This window comes from Ochotona princeps, chromosome 2, assembly GCF_030435755.1.
Source record: "Ochotona princeps isolate mOchPri1 chromosome 2, mOchPri1.hap1, whole genome shotgun sequence".
NCBI classification, from domain to species: domain Eukaryota; kingdom Metazoa; phylum Chordata; class Mammalia; order Lagomorpha; family Ochotonidae; genus Ochotona; species Ochotona princeps.
Window position 1 is genome coordinate 162,787,142 of NC_080833.1, and position 17,563 is coordinate 162,804,704.

At 45.7% G+C, this 17,563-nt stretch overlaps 1 protein-coding gene across 1 annotated transcript in view; it reads right to left on the minus strand.

Annotated features, from left to right (window-relative positions):
* The window catches only part of ASTN1 (astrotactin 1), a 303,431-nt gene that overhangs the window by 143,200 nt on the left and 142,668 nt on the right, over positions 1-17,563 (minus strand). The window contains exons 6-8 of the mRNA XM_004596275.2: positions 15,052-15,201; positions 13,962-14,129; positions 6,011-6,095 (exon numbers count right to left, since the gene is read on the minus strand). Of these exons, the coding sequence (XP_004596332.2) occupies positions 6,011-6,095; positions 13,962-14,129; positions 15,052-15,201 (403 nt within the window). The remainder of the gene's footprint in view (positions 1-6,010; positions 6,096-13,961; positions 14,130-15,051; positions 15,202-17,563) is intronic.

Here is a 17,563-nt window from a genome sequence, read left to right on the forward strand (position 1 = left end):
TCTGAGCAAAACAGGGGAGTTCAGGATAACAGTCGTGAACATGGTGTTCACTCTTCGCGTGAAGAGGAAACTGAGTTATATGGTTTGGGACATACATTTCTTAGGCCGATTTAAAGTTCTAAGCATTCCCTTTTGAGAAGGTGAGAGGTACAGAAAAGTTGTTGAAGTAGAAGCAGAGGAAATGAAAGTATCTAGAGCAGTGGGAAGGATGAACACACTAGGGCAGCGTAGAACATGTACAAGTATGCACGTGCGTGCGTGCGTGTGTGTGTGTGTGTGTGTGTATGCATATCTGGGGAGGTTGTGTTCACTCTATTGCAGGCAGCATAAAGAGGAGGGATTCCCATGAGCAGGGCCAATCCTGACCACGTCTAATAAATCCTTGGAAAGACACCTGCTCATTTTCAACAGTGGGCCTTTGTCTCACTGCTGAATTCTCATCTCCATCCTTCAGCATAGAAATGTAGTTTATCTTTCTCTCTAGTGGAGAATCTCCTTGGCGTTGCCCTCTATACCTGAGATGCCAGAATAAGAACTCAGATTATTATTTACCAAGAATCTTCAAAGGCACATGCTTAATCTAATTGCAGTACTCTGAAAAATGTACCTAGAGATCCTTGAGTATATTTTTAATTTACAAAAAAAACCCCAGTATTATAGCTTAATAACCTCAAAAGTAGTAAAATAAATGTGCTTTTCTCCTGCAATATTTTCATGTAAATCAATCTTTCTTGCCTCCTCTATACTCACCTCTTGTTTTCATTTCTCATCTTTGAAAATTTTCAATTTATCCTCACAGTCCTAGCAGACAAACATCAGATGGGGACACTAACAGTCCCTGGAGGCCACAGAGATATTTAGGAAACTCATACAGATTCGACAGGACACACAGTAAACCACCCCTCTGGGCTAGGGTCCTTTTACCCAAGGGCCCCTGTCTGGCAGCCAGGGTCATAGAGGCTGCAGTGGCAGGAAATGATTGATTTTGTTGCCAACCTCAAAGACTGGTGATGTAGCCTCCAACAGCTCTCATTCGCATAATAACCCATTAGAAATTGGTCAGCTATGACTTTGTTACATTTTTTTGTGAAGCTAGCTTTAGTTTGAGAGATTATGAGTCTGCTGATCCCACAGTCTGTCACTGAGGTGAGCTTCAGAGACTGCCTCACCGCCACCTCACCAGATCAACCCACGAATGTCTCCATCTGCCTCGCTCTTCACTGGGCTGGAGTGGCCAGGAAATAACTGTGAGCCCCATGATTCGCTCAACTTACACTTTCAACTACCAACTAGTCCTTTGGAACATTCAGATAAATAAAAATCTATCTTGTCCCAGGAAGCTTTGGGTTTATTTTGTCTTCTTGTTTTATAATTACTTAAATTAATACATTTATTGTAAAGGGTACTTGAAATCAGTGTGCTTTGAGACATGTTCTTTACTTACTTATCAGCTTCCTTCCTGCCCCTGTAAATAACACTCTTTAATAGACACTGAGATATCTGTTTGCCATGCCTGGAAGAGTCATGATTCAAATATTTCTGTCTCTGTCCACACTTTCCGCTCTTAGAAGTACCCCTGCCAGTAGCAAACAGAGAATTTATAAACCCACTCCTGGCCTAGCATGGGTACAACAGTTAAGATGAATTTGAGAAGCTCACGTTCCATATCAGAGTGCCTAGTTAGAATTCTATGTCCTGGAACTGGCATGACGGATCAATTAGCGTATCTTCCACCTGCAACTACTGGCATCTCAAAAAGGCACTGTTTTGTGTCCTGGCTGCTCCACTTCCCATCCGGCTACCTGCCTGTGGCCTGGGAACAGTGGAACAGCCTAGAGGCTGGAGATCCTGCACCCACATGGGAGACTCAGAAAAAGCGCCAGGCTCCTGGCTTCAGATCGGCTCAGCTCCAGATGTTGTAGCCATTTAAGGAGTGAACCAGCAGGTGGAAAATCTTTCTCTCTGTTTCTTCTTCTCTCTGTAAATCTGTCTTTTCAAGAAAAATAAATAAATCTTTAAAAAGGGGCCCAGTCCATGATGGTGCTCATAATTAAGAAAGAAAAGACAAAAGAAAAAAGAGAAAGAGAAAGAAAGAGAAAAAAAGAGAGAAAGAGAAACAGAGAAATAGAGAAAGAGAGAGAGAGAGAGAAAGAAAGAAAGAAAGAAAGAAAGAAAGAAAGAAAGAAAGAAAGAAAGAAAGAAAGAAAGAGAGAGAGAGACGGAGGGAGGGAGGGAGGGAGGGAGGGAGGGAGGGAGGGAAAGAAAGATTGCCGTATCCTTTGCTTCTGATCCAGCTTCGTGCTAATTCACACCCTGGAAAGCAGCAGATATGCCTTAATTACTCGAGTCCTGTTACTCACATGGGAGACCTGGACTGAATTCCATACTCTCAGTGTTGGTCAGACCTGGACCTGGCTATTGTGGGCACTTGAGCGTGAACCATCAGACGGCAAAGCTCCCTCTGTCTCCATCTCTCTGCCTTTCAAGTAAACTGAAAATACATAAATACCAATTTGAAAAAGAAAATCCAACTTTGTGAAGGCCGGGGATGATCCTTCAGCTTCACAGACCTTTGCTCACATCTTTATTAGGTCTTAGAAATGTAATTATTTGTTACATTATTATCTGTATGGATGATTAGTTCTTTCCCAGTAGAAGCCACATCTTCTTACTTCTTATGAATAGTATGCCAAAGCAGACTGTGGAGTATAATAGTTAATGGTGTGAATCTTTGTTGAAAAAAATGAATTATTGGGAGAATAAATGAAGGAGTAGAGAGATGAGAATATTCTTACACAAACTGGCACGCACACACACACACACACACACACACACCAGGCCAGGTAAATTGGAAAACCTAACCAAGGTCAAATAAATCTGTAGACGTAACTCCTCTGCCTCACTCAAACATTCATTTGTAGTTTTTACATAGCATCCTTGATCAATTTTATTCGTTATTTGAAAGTCACAAATGCTTATTGCCACTGTTCTCCTGGTACATTCACCTCAATTTTGCACAGAGGAATCCATTTTAACTGTTACTACTCTAAAATCTGGTTGCCCCAGTTCAAAGAGCATGCAGTTATTTTAATGTAGGCAATACAAGAATACTAAATGCAGATCACCCATACCCATAGCCTGTTTACCTTTCCTCCCGCAACATTACATAAAATATTCAGGGAAATCAAGCATATCATTGGGTTTTCCATAATAACCCCAATATGTATCATTAATTGGCAATCTATCAGGCCGTTTTCAATTTGAGTGGCAGTTTTCATATTAAACCAATCTCGATTAAATTTGTGAGGATCATTTAGAGAAACATGGCATCAGGTCCCTGATTTAAAGCAAGATATATGTGTCTTACACTTTTCACTTATCTGTCATTTTCAAAGGAAAAAATGCAGTCATTCTCTGGTGCTTTTTTAGATACATGTAAACTCTCACTGCTATCAATCCTGGTTCCATTATCCTCAAGATAGCCATGTCTTTCCTCCTCCTAACAGTTACTCCATTATTTTATTAGTGTCCAAAATGAGAACTCATAGACAATGATGATCATAGAATAATGGAAATTCGAGATGGAAATGACAGATTAAGTCTCCCTGTCTATTTCCTGGGGCTAATGTTCTTGTCAGTCTATAGTTCAGTGCTTTAGCCTGTCTTGTTTTAAATGACACCAATGTTGGGCCTCCAACTTTTCCTTGAGGTCTGTCTGCACCCTAAGACTCTCCACACAGCCAGAGGGCATAATGACAAAGGTTTCTGCAATTACCAAGTGGAGTCAGACCCATCCTAGCACAATCAGTCTACAAGGCAGGTGATGTGGACGCTTGAGCGATTAACCGCCAATCCAGTCACTTCCACGAGCTGACTTGGATCATTCGAGGGAAACGTGAAATGATATTTTATACTTGTTTCCCTCCACGACAAGTTTTCAGGCCAAGGGATGAAACTGTAACTATCCATCACCCTCTACAATATTTTACCTCATGAAAATCACAGTCAACTGAGACGCTCACACATCGCTTAAGCTGAATTCTCATTTCCCAGAAACGGTGATAACATTCCAGGAGTTAAGAGGAAGGATACTGAGCAGAATTTACATGGCAAATGACACTGCTAATTCATATGCTTTTCAACATCTGCAAGTTGGGTCCTCTGCCCTTCCCTGCAACCTTTCCATAACAGGCCACCTTAGGACTGGTGTTGTGATACAGCAGGTAATGTCACTGCCTGCTATGCCAGAATGCCAAATGAACAGTAGTCCCTGAGCCAGCTGTTCTACTGCTCATCCAGCTCCCTGCTCATGGCCTGGGAAAGCAGCAGACGATGGTCCAAGTCCTTGGGCCTCTGCCATACATATGGGATATCCAGAAGAAGCTCCTGGCTTTGAGTTGACCCAGCTGGCCATTGCAGACTTTCGGGGATTCAACCAGTAATCCAAGATCTTTCTGCCTCTCTCCTTCTGTGTGTGTGTGTGTGTGTGTGTGTGTGTGTGTGTGTGTGTGTGTGCGCGTGTCTCCCCACATTTCTCTCTTTCAATTAGTTAACGAATCTTACAAAATAGGGGGAAAACGACACCCATGCTGAGTGTACCCTTCCACAGACACTTTCCCTACATTTTTGCACTGCTTCCCTGAAACAGAACAATGCTTCCAGTCCACTCACAGAAATGTTTCAGAGCGTTTTGACTTTCCTAAGCTGTCTGACCTGTGACTCAGGTTTCCTTTCCTTAACTTCATGCTCTCTTGTCCTTATCCCTCCTCTTCAACCCGTTCCAGAACATTTGGCCCCTTCTAACACCTACGGGCATCGATCATGCCTTGACTAGTCATCAGCTTGCTAAGTTCTTAGAGTTCTTCTAGCGCTGGACCATAAATCACTCTCTGGGGCTCCTCCATCATCTTTATTGCTCCTCTCCAAACCCTTGTCCATTTGTCACCATATTTATTGTGTGAGGGTGCAGAACTACATTCAATATTCTAGGTCTGGGTTCATCAGAATTACATAGAAGAGGCTGGCCATCAGGTTCAGGGCAGTGAGGAGTCAGTGGCAATGTCTGAGAGGATGTTGATTTCTTTCCCCAACTTGTCAGGCCACGGACACCATCTAACCAACCCAAGCAATCTGGATGGCTTTCACTGATATTTCTTTCCACTTGTCCCTGTTCCATTACTTGCTATTATTGGTGAGCATTTATTGAAATGTTTCTTTTCCCATCCTGCTTTTTGACCAGGCCAATGCAAAAAGCAAACTCTCGGCATCAAAGTAGAAAGTTCCTTTAAAAAAACAATCTGAACTGGATGAAAGTGATGGTTACGCAACAATACAGATTTGCTTCAGGGCACCGCATTGGATGCTTAAACATGGCAAAAGAGTACATTTTATCACAATAAAATCATGTGAAGATGTCTAAAATTTAAAAATGCGGTTGACAAGGCAACAGGTTTGTCTTAGTCATGTATACCTGGCGGCTGGTGATGCGGGGGTGTAAGTGTCACAGAGAAATGTGGTAATTGGGAATCAGGTGAAAATACTCTCTCACTCAACAGAGAATTCCCTGAGTCTCTGCATTTCACCCCTTCTGACAGTCCTGGGGAAAACAAGTTTCTACTCATGTCAGTCTCGCGAAGCTCATCTAGCGCTGGGAGAGTGACACTGGAGCCTTTGTGACTGTGCGTGTGTCTCCACAACATGATGAACTAAGTTCTGCTGTGGAGGCCTCACAGCTGGCAGCCGTGTGCAAAGCAAGAGAGGGACAGCTCCATCTCCAGATCCCAGCTGGAGGCTGCAGGGCTGCCAGTCAGAGGCATCAGCTCTTGACTCACAAATGGAGAGCGGGAGGATATGGACGTCATGCGAATGGTCTAAATAAGGAGACGCACAGTGACAGTTTTACCCATGTGCTGCTCCACATTTAACTGCTCCTGAGGTCTGTTCTGTTAAACACAGTTGCTTCTCGTCAGGCCTGATCACTGGAGCCCTGTTTTGGCGAACCCTCACTTACCCCTGGTTTGTTCCCCATTCATTTCGAATGCAAAGGTGTTTGTGCACTGGGTCCTTCATGTAACCTTCATAGCAGAGGCACTCCCCTGGGAAGCAGGGTAAGGAGGAAGAAAGAGAAACAGTGAATTGATGAACAAATCTGTGCTCCAGAAACTGAATATGAAACAGTCAAGCTAAACTGAAGATGCATAAACGACATAGCACATCCCATGATGTCACACGTTCCCCTCCCCACCACCCTCATGAAGGGACGCATCTGCCAACCTCCCATGTTCTAGAACATGGTTATTTTCCCTAGCGGAGGAATGTAACATTTATGAAATGCCTATATTCTCTGTAAACATGCAGACCAACAGCTCTTTGAGGGAAGAGACTCTCCATCTTGATTTTTCTCAATGCCAGTATACAGCAAGACACATACTAAATGATCAATGCCTGCTTACAGCCTGTAAATGTGAATTATTTCATACCCTATTTCCCAGAGTCTTCAAAAAAAAAAAAAAAAAAGACACGGGGTAACTGAGTGGGGAACTGAAGGACTTGCTGACAGCTGCTAAGTGGCCGAGCGATGATGCTAGCCTAATCCACCCAACCGCAGGCTTTGTTCCCAGCCATGTCATCCCGCTGACTCACAGAACCACCTCTGTACACAGAGGCTGCTACTCATTATGGTTCTACAGGAACTCTGAGTTTTGACTGATTAACAAAAAGAACATCCACAACTCTGAATTATTGAAGATATTTTACTATGCTTCCTTACATGCTACGTTTCACCTTTGGAATGGCAGGAGATCTAGCATGGAGCTACATGCAAAACTGTGTTTAGTATCTACATGCTTTCTCCAGCAGAGTTTCATAGCATTCATCTGATTTACAAGAAAACCCAAGATCCCCAGAAGCTTAAGAATTATTGCTGCACTTTTTATAGATTTTGAAGGAAATCGTTGCTGATTCCTTACACTAATATTTTCTTCAGCAATGCTATGTGTCACTAAACTAGTAAGAGCGGTTACAGTTCATCGCTAGGTTTTACACTTTTAATGGTTGCTGTTTACTTTAGTACCAGGTAATACAAGAGCAAGGCTTCCTGAAATGTGTAAATAACACAGGTGCCCTGCCCTAAGGAGAAAGTCAGGATACAGTTTATTTCCCTGGGAGGAGACACTTAGAAAGGATATAAACGGAACAATAGCATTGTACTATATTTTCTCTTTCTGAAGATGAAAACAAATGTAAATGAAGAGCAGGCAAAGGGACTGGACAAGGTCTGAGTCAGAAAGTTTTTCTCACCCCACCATTTCCGGACTGACCTCTAATGTACCACCTGTCAGAACCTCCCTGCCTGGTCCCACTCATTGTTGTCTCCCACACCTACTCAGCTCAGTGCACTGATGAGTGAGATGAAAACAAGCCACTTCTTAGTTTGCAGAAAATCTATGGATATTATTACACCAGTTTTTTCCTTCCTATGAGGCAAACTTTTGCCTTCCTTCTATGGAATCTATTGGTCCACAACAGGTTCAAACTGACTGGTTCCAGTGGAGCTGAGCTGTAACTGGGACTAGTCAGATGCTTACGAATGAGCCATTGGACAGCAGAGCCTGAGGTCAAATTGGGGATGATGATGCCTGCCTGAGAACATGGGGCCAAGGCAGGCAGGCGTTGTGCAGAGCAGGAGACAACAACCATCCTGAGCCTTCTTTGAGCCCTGCCAGGTCCAAGCACAACATGAGCCCAAGAGCAGAGATTGCATGGTGCAAGGACAAAGTGCAGATTCCTCCATAGGAGCAAGCCTTTCCTAAACACTGGGCAATGGACTCCCTATCTGTAAACATCTAAACCAATTGTTGGGTCAAATACTCAGACCTACTTCTTCCTGAAACCAACTGAATGCCTTGCCTAGATTTAAGCACTGAGAATAAATGGAGTCCTCTTCCACATTTCATATCTAGGTACCACAAAACATGTAAAAGTAAATGCAGTAACAACTCCGAGTTCAAGCAGAGCCTGATTTTCCTAATGATGGCAATACTGACTGTTTCTATAGTGCATTTACCTTCTCAAATTGCCTTCACAGTCATTATCTCCTTATTAGACTTCCACCATTCATTACCACGCACGGGCATGCTGCTGACAACAGATAAAGCTTTCTTCCCCATAATAGGATGCACAGCCCAAAGTCAGGGAAACAGAGACATTTTCAAACATACTAGGCTAGAGTTTGAGAACACACCACATTTGCCTCTCAAAGGATCCTTGATTCCGGAAACTACCAAACTTTCATCTCCTGTATTTTTTCCTCAAAACCAGTTTGGCCATCTACATTGAAAGGAGTTCAGACTTGATGAGGAAAGTTGCTATGGCAACCAACTGCTAAATCTTGACTTTAAGAGGGGTTTTGTGCAAGCACAGGCTCCGACTGTTAGCTGTGAATTTTAAAGACCCCCACAAGGGTGTTGGATGCCCTCCTAAGCTAGAAGTGTTACAGTTTCCGCATCTGCTGTGACAGATGGCAGGGAGCACATGAAGCGTCGACTCAGTGGTGGCACACATAGGAATCACTCAGAGATGTGCCATGGCCACAGCCATGGAGAGAGAGTGCCCTGCAAGAGGCATGCAGGCAACTTCACTGCCAGCAAGGAGATTCCCACGGAGCGAGGTCAATGTGGCGTTGCAGACCGCCATAGCTGGTTTGGGTTGGGTGCGCTGGGATCCCATACCTGAAGCTGCCCCAGAAGACAGGTGGTGCCTTTGGCCATTTCCCATGCTACAGGGAAAGGCTCAGAATAACCCTCAGCCAAGGATTACACAAAGACCATGCAGCCAGTGCTCCTCAGCCATGGGTGTTCTCCCCAGTCATGGGTGTTCACCAGGTGTTCCTGGGAGATAAATTTCAGGTCAAGACCCGCAGTCCTGGGTCATCTCTGAGCAACAGGCAATGGGAGACTTTTACTGAATGAAATTGATTGTGCTTGGCCCAGAAAGGGAGATTTTTGTAAGTATCTGAGCTTGGCTAGTAGCTAATTGCACTATGGAGACACAGACAGGAGGCAGACCTGGGGCAGAAAGCCCCACACATCCCCAGCAGGAAGACAGGGCACTGCAGCACATCCTGGAGGCATGGCCTTGCACAGTGCCATGCACCTGGGTGTGAAAAGACAGGGTAATCACAGTGGCAGGGACAAAATGCGGGCTGAGCGACTCTGCCAAATTCGGTTTAAAAGCTGGGGAAGGTGAGGCAGAGACAGGATTCATGGTTTCGAGCAAGGGAAAGCAGAAGAACGCTGGGCCAGGTCTGGAAACAAGGTCCAACGCCCATTAGCAGGTCTAAGAGCAAATCTGGACAAAAGGAATTTCAGTGAACATCTTAGAGATTCAACCTTAATTTAGTTCAGAAGCATCCTGTGGCCAGGATTGATGGGCACTGTGAAACGAGGCAGGTGTGCAAAGTCTTCACTGCTGCCCATATGGCAGAACAAAGGCCATGGATGGAATGGAGAGAAAAGTCATTGAAATAGTAATCTGGGGCCCAGTGCAGCAGCCTAGCGGCTAAAGTCCTCACCTTGTGAGGGATCCCATAAGGGCACCAGTTTGTGTCCCAGCGGCCCCGCTTCCCATCCAGCTCCCTGTTTGTGGCCTGGGAGAGCAAGAGAGGACGGCCCAAATCCTTGGGACTCTGCACCCAGGTGTGAGACCCAGAAGAAGCTCCTGGCTCCTGGCTTTGGATTGGCTCAGCTCCAGCAATTGTGGCCACCTGAGCAGTGTATCAGCAGAAGGAAGATCTTTCTCTCTGTCTCTCCTTCTCTCTGAAAATCTGACTTTTCAATAACATGTGTGTGTGTGTGTGTAAACAATAGTCTGCATTTTCATCAGAAAATGAAACAAAACAATCAACAAACACACAGCAAAACTTCTGTAAAAATTCCAGCAATATCAGCCTTTGTCTGGACCCAGTGGGCCACTGAATGCTCCAACCATGTGCTTTACAGTTAGTCTGCCTTAACCAGAGGCTCGCCGGTTCTGCGCAGGTGGTAAAGGGCTTTTCTGGGGACTGGCTCTGCTGCAGCCATGGAGAAACAGAACAGTTCTTCGTCCTCTGCTCTGCCTCCTTTCCTGACGCATGAGTGCTACATGCATGCATCATGAATGCGCATGGTCACATAATGAACAGGAGTTCTGGGGTCAGCAACCTGTGGTTGAAATCCAGGGAGGCCAAGAACCAGGCCTGTGACTTTGGGCAAAGTTGTCTCCAACTCCGTACAAAAGAGATGACAAGTACTGTCACCGTCAGGTCATTCTAGTGAAGCTTACATAACCTGTAGATTATGGTGTTTGCCATTTAGCGTACACCCAGGAGGCACCACTGTCTCATTGGTTTTCTCCCTGGGCTAGCAATGTGGAGATATGTAAGTTTTCTGCAGTTGTCAGCAGGCAGAATCTAACCTGGGAGCATCCTGAGTTGACATAAAACCAAACGCTGGAAGCACCGCTTGTCAGGGGGCAACTGCTGTGAGAAGGTCCTATTGCTGAGTGAAAGATGAGAAACTGGAGGAAAAACTCGGAGCACGGAGCTCCGGTTGGTCAGGTGCACTCACATTCAACTCACAAAGCCTGCAGACTCTTGCGAATGGTAAAAATGCTTGCCAGTGCTTACACTGGGCTAAAAGCTTCAGGCTCTTCCCATTCCTCCCAGACAGCATGCTGCTAGGATGGAATGCAGCAAGCGGCTGAATGGGGAATCAGATCAGCAAGTTTCTTCCAGCTTCGGTTCTCCATAGATTTCTGACACCGTTTTGAAAGTCTATGGATCTGGCTGTGAGGGCACAAAGTGTAGGAGGACATCGCAGCATTTGCCTTTTCTGTTTGTCTTTCCTTTTCTTTGCTGATGTATTTGTGCAGTACTGCAGTATCACCACAAACTTAACAGAGTTTGAAACAATATTCTGTAGGACAAAAGTCGGCCATGGACTTCACTGGGCTGGCTAACATCTGGAAAGTTCGGGCTGTGTTCCCTTCTGGGGGCTCTGGGGAGATCTGCCTCCTTGACTTCGCCATCTTCTGGAGGGTCTCCCCTCCCATCATATTCCTTGGTTTGTGCCCCCTTCATCCATCTTGAAAGCCTAGGGGAGTCCCTTTCATGTCCCACCACTCTGACCTTGTCTTTTGCCATCCTTGTCAGGTCTCAGGACCCTTTTGTTATCATGGGGGATAATCCAAGATCATCTTCCTATTTTAAAGCCAGCTGTTGGGGCAGTTTCCACTCCTTGTTCAACTTTAACTCTCTTTTGCTATGGAAGTCAACACAGTAACAGAGTCCGGAGACAGGATCTACACCTCTGGAGGAGTCTATCATCCTGTTTTCCTCCCCTGGTACCCTGGAGCACTGTGCCAGTGATGGGGAAACAGGCACTTGGAAGGATGTTGAGGAGAGATCCAGGCACTGCAGGCTGCTCCTTTGCAGTGACTGGCCGTGTGTGTGTGTGTGTATGAGGAAACACATGCGTGCACTTAGACAGTTCTACACACCCATATGGACAGAACCCTCAGAATGGCTGGGAAAGCACATGTCCCAACACTATGACATTTCCAAGTAAGCTAGCTAGAGGATTGCAAAAATAACGTTGACTTGACTTGAAGCCAATTCCCACACTCAGCTCCTTGGAGAAAGGCAGTAGGGTGGAGCGTGGGAGGCGATAAAGTTCCTTTCTGATGAGCGTGTGGGATGACCACATCATCTCATGTGAGAAAAAGAAGCTGGTTTGCGGGGTGGGGGGAGGGGTTTTCTAGCTCCAGCATTAATGAAAGTAAGGTTCCTGTGGTATCAATTCTCCGCTGAGCCCCCAAATAAAGACACGGCACCTTAGCTCTTGTTGGGGGCTTTGAGTTCTTATTTTTAGTCTTCTACTGTGGCTTTCCAGTTGGAAATTCATCAAGTTGTCACAGATCTTGGGAAGCCATTTGCAGGGGAGGCGCTTCCCAAAGTTGTTTCAGCAAGGATTAGAAAGGAGACATCTGGATGGGACTCAAGAGCGGAGAGCTTCGTTAGACAAGCAGCTTCCTGGCTTGCGGAGCAGCACTGCTCAGCATTGACTACTGCTTAAATAGTTTTGAGTGACAAATATGTTGGATCTGACATGTCTTGGGAAATTAAGCCAGCCTTTATCGTGCCACCTCTGGGTGTGGTTCCATAACAGATTCAACACAGACTCTTAGAGCCTGCCGTTAGCTATGGGATTCAGGCTAAGCCACATAACTTTTGTGAAACTCAAATACTCATCTCAAATAAGGAGGTAGTTTGTCTCTAAGACGCCCTACCTGTGTGAAACATCGGTCATTCTTCCCACATGCCATTAAAGGTATTTCCTGTTCCTGAGAACACAGCAGAAGCATCCATGGTCCTCCGGAGGACATGCTGCTCTCAGAAGTGAGGTTAACAACAGAGATTGACCCAGATCCTCCTCATCCAAGCCAGCTGGAGAAGTAGGGGACACACACACAGGCCCCACCTCCGAAATGAGCTCTTTTTAATTTTTCCTGAGCATGCTGGCTTTGGGGCATTGTGCACAGCCCATCTGTTTGGTTTCATGTTTGCCTGTAGCGTGGGAGCAGCAGCAAGCAAGTGCAGTGGTGGGCACTACATGTCTAAAAGGCTGTGCCTTCTCTTCCACGTGGCGGCCTAGGCTCTCTGGGTTGGACCCGTAAAGCATTAAATTCTAAGACCTTGAGATGTTGCTTTACCTATTTCTTTTCCCAAAAGATCTACTAATGCATTATAAGAGAACAAAAAGTAGTAAGGGCTAGATACCTTAGACTCGGCCTCCAGGAAGATCCCTTCAGCTCTGCATCTGAAGAGGACATATCTGTCTGTGTGTGCGTGTGGATTTATAAACACCTGCGTGAGTCTGAGGAACTGGTTCCTGACTCATGTAACATTTCACTTGGGGGTCTTAGCACCTTACCTTTGGTGTTTGCTCCAAGTTTATTCATACTACTTCTCTGGGAAGGATTTGTCTATGGACTCAGTCTATCAGAAATAGGGCTTTATGAAGACCACTGAAGATAAACCCCTTCTACAATAAAAGTGTAAAGCCACCTCCATTACAAGATTTGTCCTGACAGGTTGGAGTTCAAAGTGCAAGGAGAGAATTCTAACCCATGCCATGTGTGAATCTGGAGCCATACTCAGGCTCTGTCCCGCTTGATAGTCGAATCAATTTACAAATACTTATTATCTGTGATCCAGTAACCTTTAAGACCTATCTAAAGAAAATAATTTCTAATGTGTAGATGGCTACTTTAATAGTACGCATGAAAGGTATAATTTTAAAGCATCCTAAATGTCATATAAGAGGAGACTGTTTAAGCGATCAACCATGCAGACATACAATGGAATACCAAATGACTATTAAAGTTGCTACTGAGCATTATTTAATGATTCCAGAAAACCTTCATGATGGAATGTTGAAAGCTGAGAGCAGGAGGACTCTAGGAAGCCATCAAATTCAAGACACAGAAAGAAATGTTGGGAGGGGACCATTAAAATTCTAAAAGTGACTTATCCAGGAGATGCAAATATAGATGATTTTCATTTTTTTCTATAAGCTTAGCTAAATTTTCCGGATTTTCTACACTAAATATTCATTAATTTTGTAGCCATAAATGCTATCTGAGATGCCTAGATGACACAAATCCTATGGGGCCATCTGAAGCTGAGCTGGCCGCTATGAAGCTCAAGTTGAGATTTTCCCTTAAGGTTTTTGCCAGAAGTTATCACACTAGTTTTAGACAACATGCTTAGAGCCCTGACCACACACAGTTGGCAGCTTGCATGTCCCAGGCTCAGGATCTCATTGGGCTCAGGGAGTTGGGAGGAAGAATCTGAATTTTGGAGGAGTAATTGAAACAACCATGATCTCTCTGACAGTTACCCACTGTCCGCTGCTCCCGCCTACCGGTTTCGGGGTCACATTGGTGTTCACAAGGGTCCAGGAGCCGCCGGGCACAGAGATCCATGGCCCATGGCCCACTGGAGTTCTGCTGAGAGAACAGAACCACTTGGGCAGGGTTCAGCCAGTCACTGGCATCCAGCTGGCTCCCCTCCAGCAAGATGAAGCGACTTCCTGCAAGGCAAGAGAAAAGAAGCATGTTCCCACATACGTATACAACCCAAGGATGAGTCCCAATCCCAGATTACGTCTCCCATTAGGCCTGGCCCATCATTAACCCCAGATCAGGGGATTAACAGATGGAAATCTGACCCTCATGAGGATGTTGTAAGACTAGGGACATGAGGCTTTCCAGCCATATCGTCCCCTAGTGCTTTGCTCCATCTCATCTCTACCACGTTATCCCTAAGGGGATGCACGGATGGAACAACTCCATCAGACCTAGCCACAGACATTGGCACTCCTCCAAGGAACCGGACCCTGCTGTCTGCCTTCACAGGCTATCAACTCGCAAGCCTTCTAACAGTGTGAATGGTCACCACTTGTTTTCAGCCTTACAGCAATCAGCAACAGGGAGGACAGAGATTAACAAGTCAATTAGGGACTCTGGGCTTGAAAGTTTCTGAGACTTGCAAAACCTGCATTACTCCTTCATTATGTTAGAGTCCACCTGGACTTCCGAGTTCTAGACTTACAGTTCTTGAAATCAGGAAGCTCTCACCTGGCATATCGAATGAGCATGGCTAATTCTGAAAACCCTCTGCAATTCCACTTGGCTTTCGCTTTCTCGAAGCACAGGGAAATCCTGGCATTTGTCTACCCCCAGCCAGCATGCTCTGCCTTTCGCTGCTAAGACATGGGTTTATTTGAAAACAAACAAAAGTAGGAGTAGGCACAGAGCAGAGCAGGTGATTTGTTGGGTTGATTTTTAAGCCTGTTTTCTCCACTCATCTGTGAACAATTTCATGTTGTCCTAAACCTCATTGCTTGGGGACCAGCTCCCCCACTAAGTATAGTGTCAGGAAATGGTCACCCTGCCTGTTTTACCTTCTGTCCGACCTGAAACCTCTCCCCTCTGTGAGAAGAACAGGCTCACCATCAGCAATCAGGTGCTCAGGGACATGCAGGGTGATTTTGACAACGAGAGGACAGCTGACGTGAGAGGAGCAAACGAGGCCGACGACACAGCTGGTGATGCTGATCAGGGTCAAGGTGGTCTTATTGACAGGACTTCGGGGAGAACCCACTGAAAGCAACACAAAGGCAAGACATGGGATGGTAAAAATCCTGGCATGGAAAATCCAACTTGGCCTTTTGCTATCCAGTAGCAGAGGCAGCTGGCAAACCTGGCACCAGCAAGAAATGTCTCTAGCTGCATGATCTTGAGCAACCTTCAATCTCAAAGACACCGTGGCATCCATCAGTTAGAGTCAGTGGGAACTTGGCTAACTGCTGGCCCTCAGGGCGAACAACAGTCAAAAGAATGCAAATCCTCTGTGCTCTTGCTGTGCCAGATTCACACACACACACACCCACACACACACCCACACACACACACACACACACACACACACACACCCACAGGAGACATTCCACTTGCCAAGTCGCAAGCTAATTCCAGAAGGGCAATAGGACTGCTGCACTGTACTTCCTTATTCTGCCCACAGAGGGCACTCTAATAGAGCCTCTTTAATCCTAGGAGCAAGCTATGAGAGCTAGAGTTAACCCTGTGAGTCTTTCATTCCTTGGACCTGGGAGGAGGGAAAGGAAGGAAGTCTAACAGTAGATGATTTTGTTATACCAGAAAGCACCCTAGGGTCCTGCAACTGTTGGAAAAATCAACCATTACTGGGGAATAAGAAATACTCCTATGGATGGGGAGGCAGAGGCTTGATTGTTTTTTAGTCTGGAATATGTGTTTGTTTTTTCTTAAGTTAACAGATGTATTTTAAAAGCAAAACAACAGGGACAACAGAGAGAAGAGAGAGAGAGAGAACGAGTGCACTCGTGGACACCGATTGGCTGCACAGATGCCCACGATAGCCAAGGCTGGGCCGCGCCAAAGCTGATAACCTGGGACCCCATCTCAGCCTTTCACACAGGTAGCAGAGAGGTGAGTACTTCGTCCATCACCTGCTGCTTCCCAGAGTGGGCATCGGCAGGAGTGCTGAGTGAGAGCAGGGACCCGATCTGCACCGGGCGCTCCCTTGGGATGCAGGCGTCCCAGGTGGCATTCTTAACTATGGCACCACAACGGCTGTCCCTTGTTTGGTTTTGCCTTTTAGTTTTGTTAGAAGTATTTTTTCCCTTTCTGTTGAAAAGGTAGAATGAGAGTAAGAAGACTGTTCATTTGAGAGCAGAGAAGATTTGGGAAATGAAGAAATCAAGGCAGCAAAGTTGTCAGTGTCTCAGAGTTGTCTCATGTTTGTTCATATTTATCGTTGACAGTGATAAAAGGCACCCATATGGCCTTGTGCTGTGTTTTATGTACATTCTTTGGCTTCCAAATGTTGGCTTCTTTACTGTAAACTTATGAATCTTCACAATTATGACTGAGGAACGCGAGTCTGAAGATGAACATGATAATGACAGTTAACCCTCATGAGCTGGTAATGTGTCAGACGGCAGTGCTCAGAGTTTCTCTAGCTCCTGTCTCCGAACACAGTGTTCCAAGGCAGTTCCTGTAGAGAGTGTTAGAGAGGCTGGAGGGCTTGCTCAAGGCCAGGCCAAGAGCCAAGCCAGGTGAGACTGAGCTCCGATCCACAGGAACAATGCATTATTCTGTCTTTGGACACAGTGGGGTTTTCAGAAGTGCGGTTTTGGGGAAGACAGATTGAGTTTTTGGTCCATGGTTGCACCTGCCCCTCTGAGTGTCTGTGTTAGCAGAGCTGGGGGTATCCAGGATGGCTGGGGCCTCTGGTTCTTCTTTATATGTTACATAGAGATGTGCTATGAATGCCAGCATTCAGCTATCATGGAGTGCCACGTTTCTCACACTTACAAATGTCCAGCACAGCCAGGCTACAACATCACATCCACATCCACCTGAAACCATCTGTTCGCAAACTCCACTCCTCCTCCAATCGCCATTGCCTAGCAAATGACACTATTTGGTTTCTCACCCTTCCTGCCACCACCGTCAATGCTGCTTTTCAGCTTACATCCAAAGATCCTTTCACACTCACTCTCTTCATCCGCACCATCTCCTTCCTGCGCCACCGCAGCAGTGAACACATCATCCCGCTCTCACCTGTGTGCACTGTCCACAGGAATCCTCCATGAGGCAGAGTACAGAGCATTGCTCGTTCAAAAGCCTCCAGTGACAACCACAGGGATGTAAAGCCAAGTCCCTCGCAATCAAGACCAGGTGTGTGTTGGTTCTCCCGATCTCTCAGCCTGCGTCTTGGCAACCCACTGACATACACCTTAAGCTTCACACTGCTAGCCGACCTCCCCTCCTCGATGAGGACGTCAGCATTTTTGTCTCAGTGACTTCGCAAATGTTATCTCCTCCACAGAAAGCTGTTTTGTCATCACCTTGTCAGCCAAGCACACACCTGCTCTTCCAGCCATCTACCTGCAAACACTTCCCCCAAAGCGTCCTACAA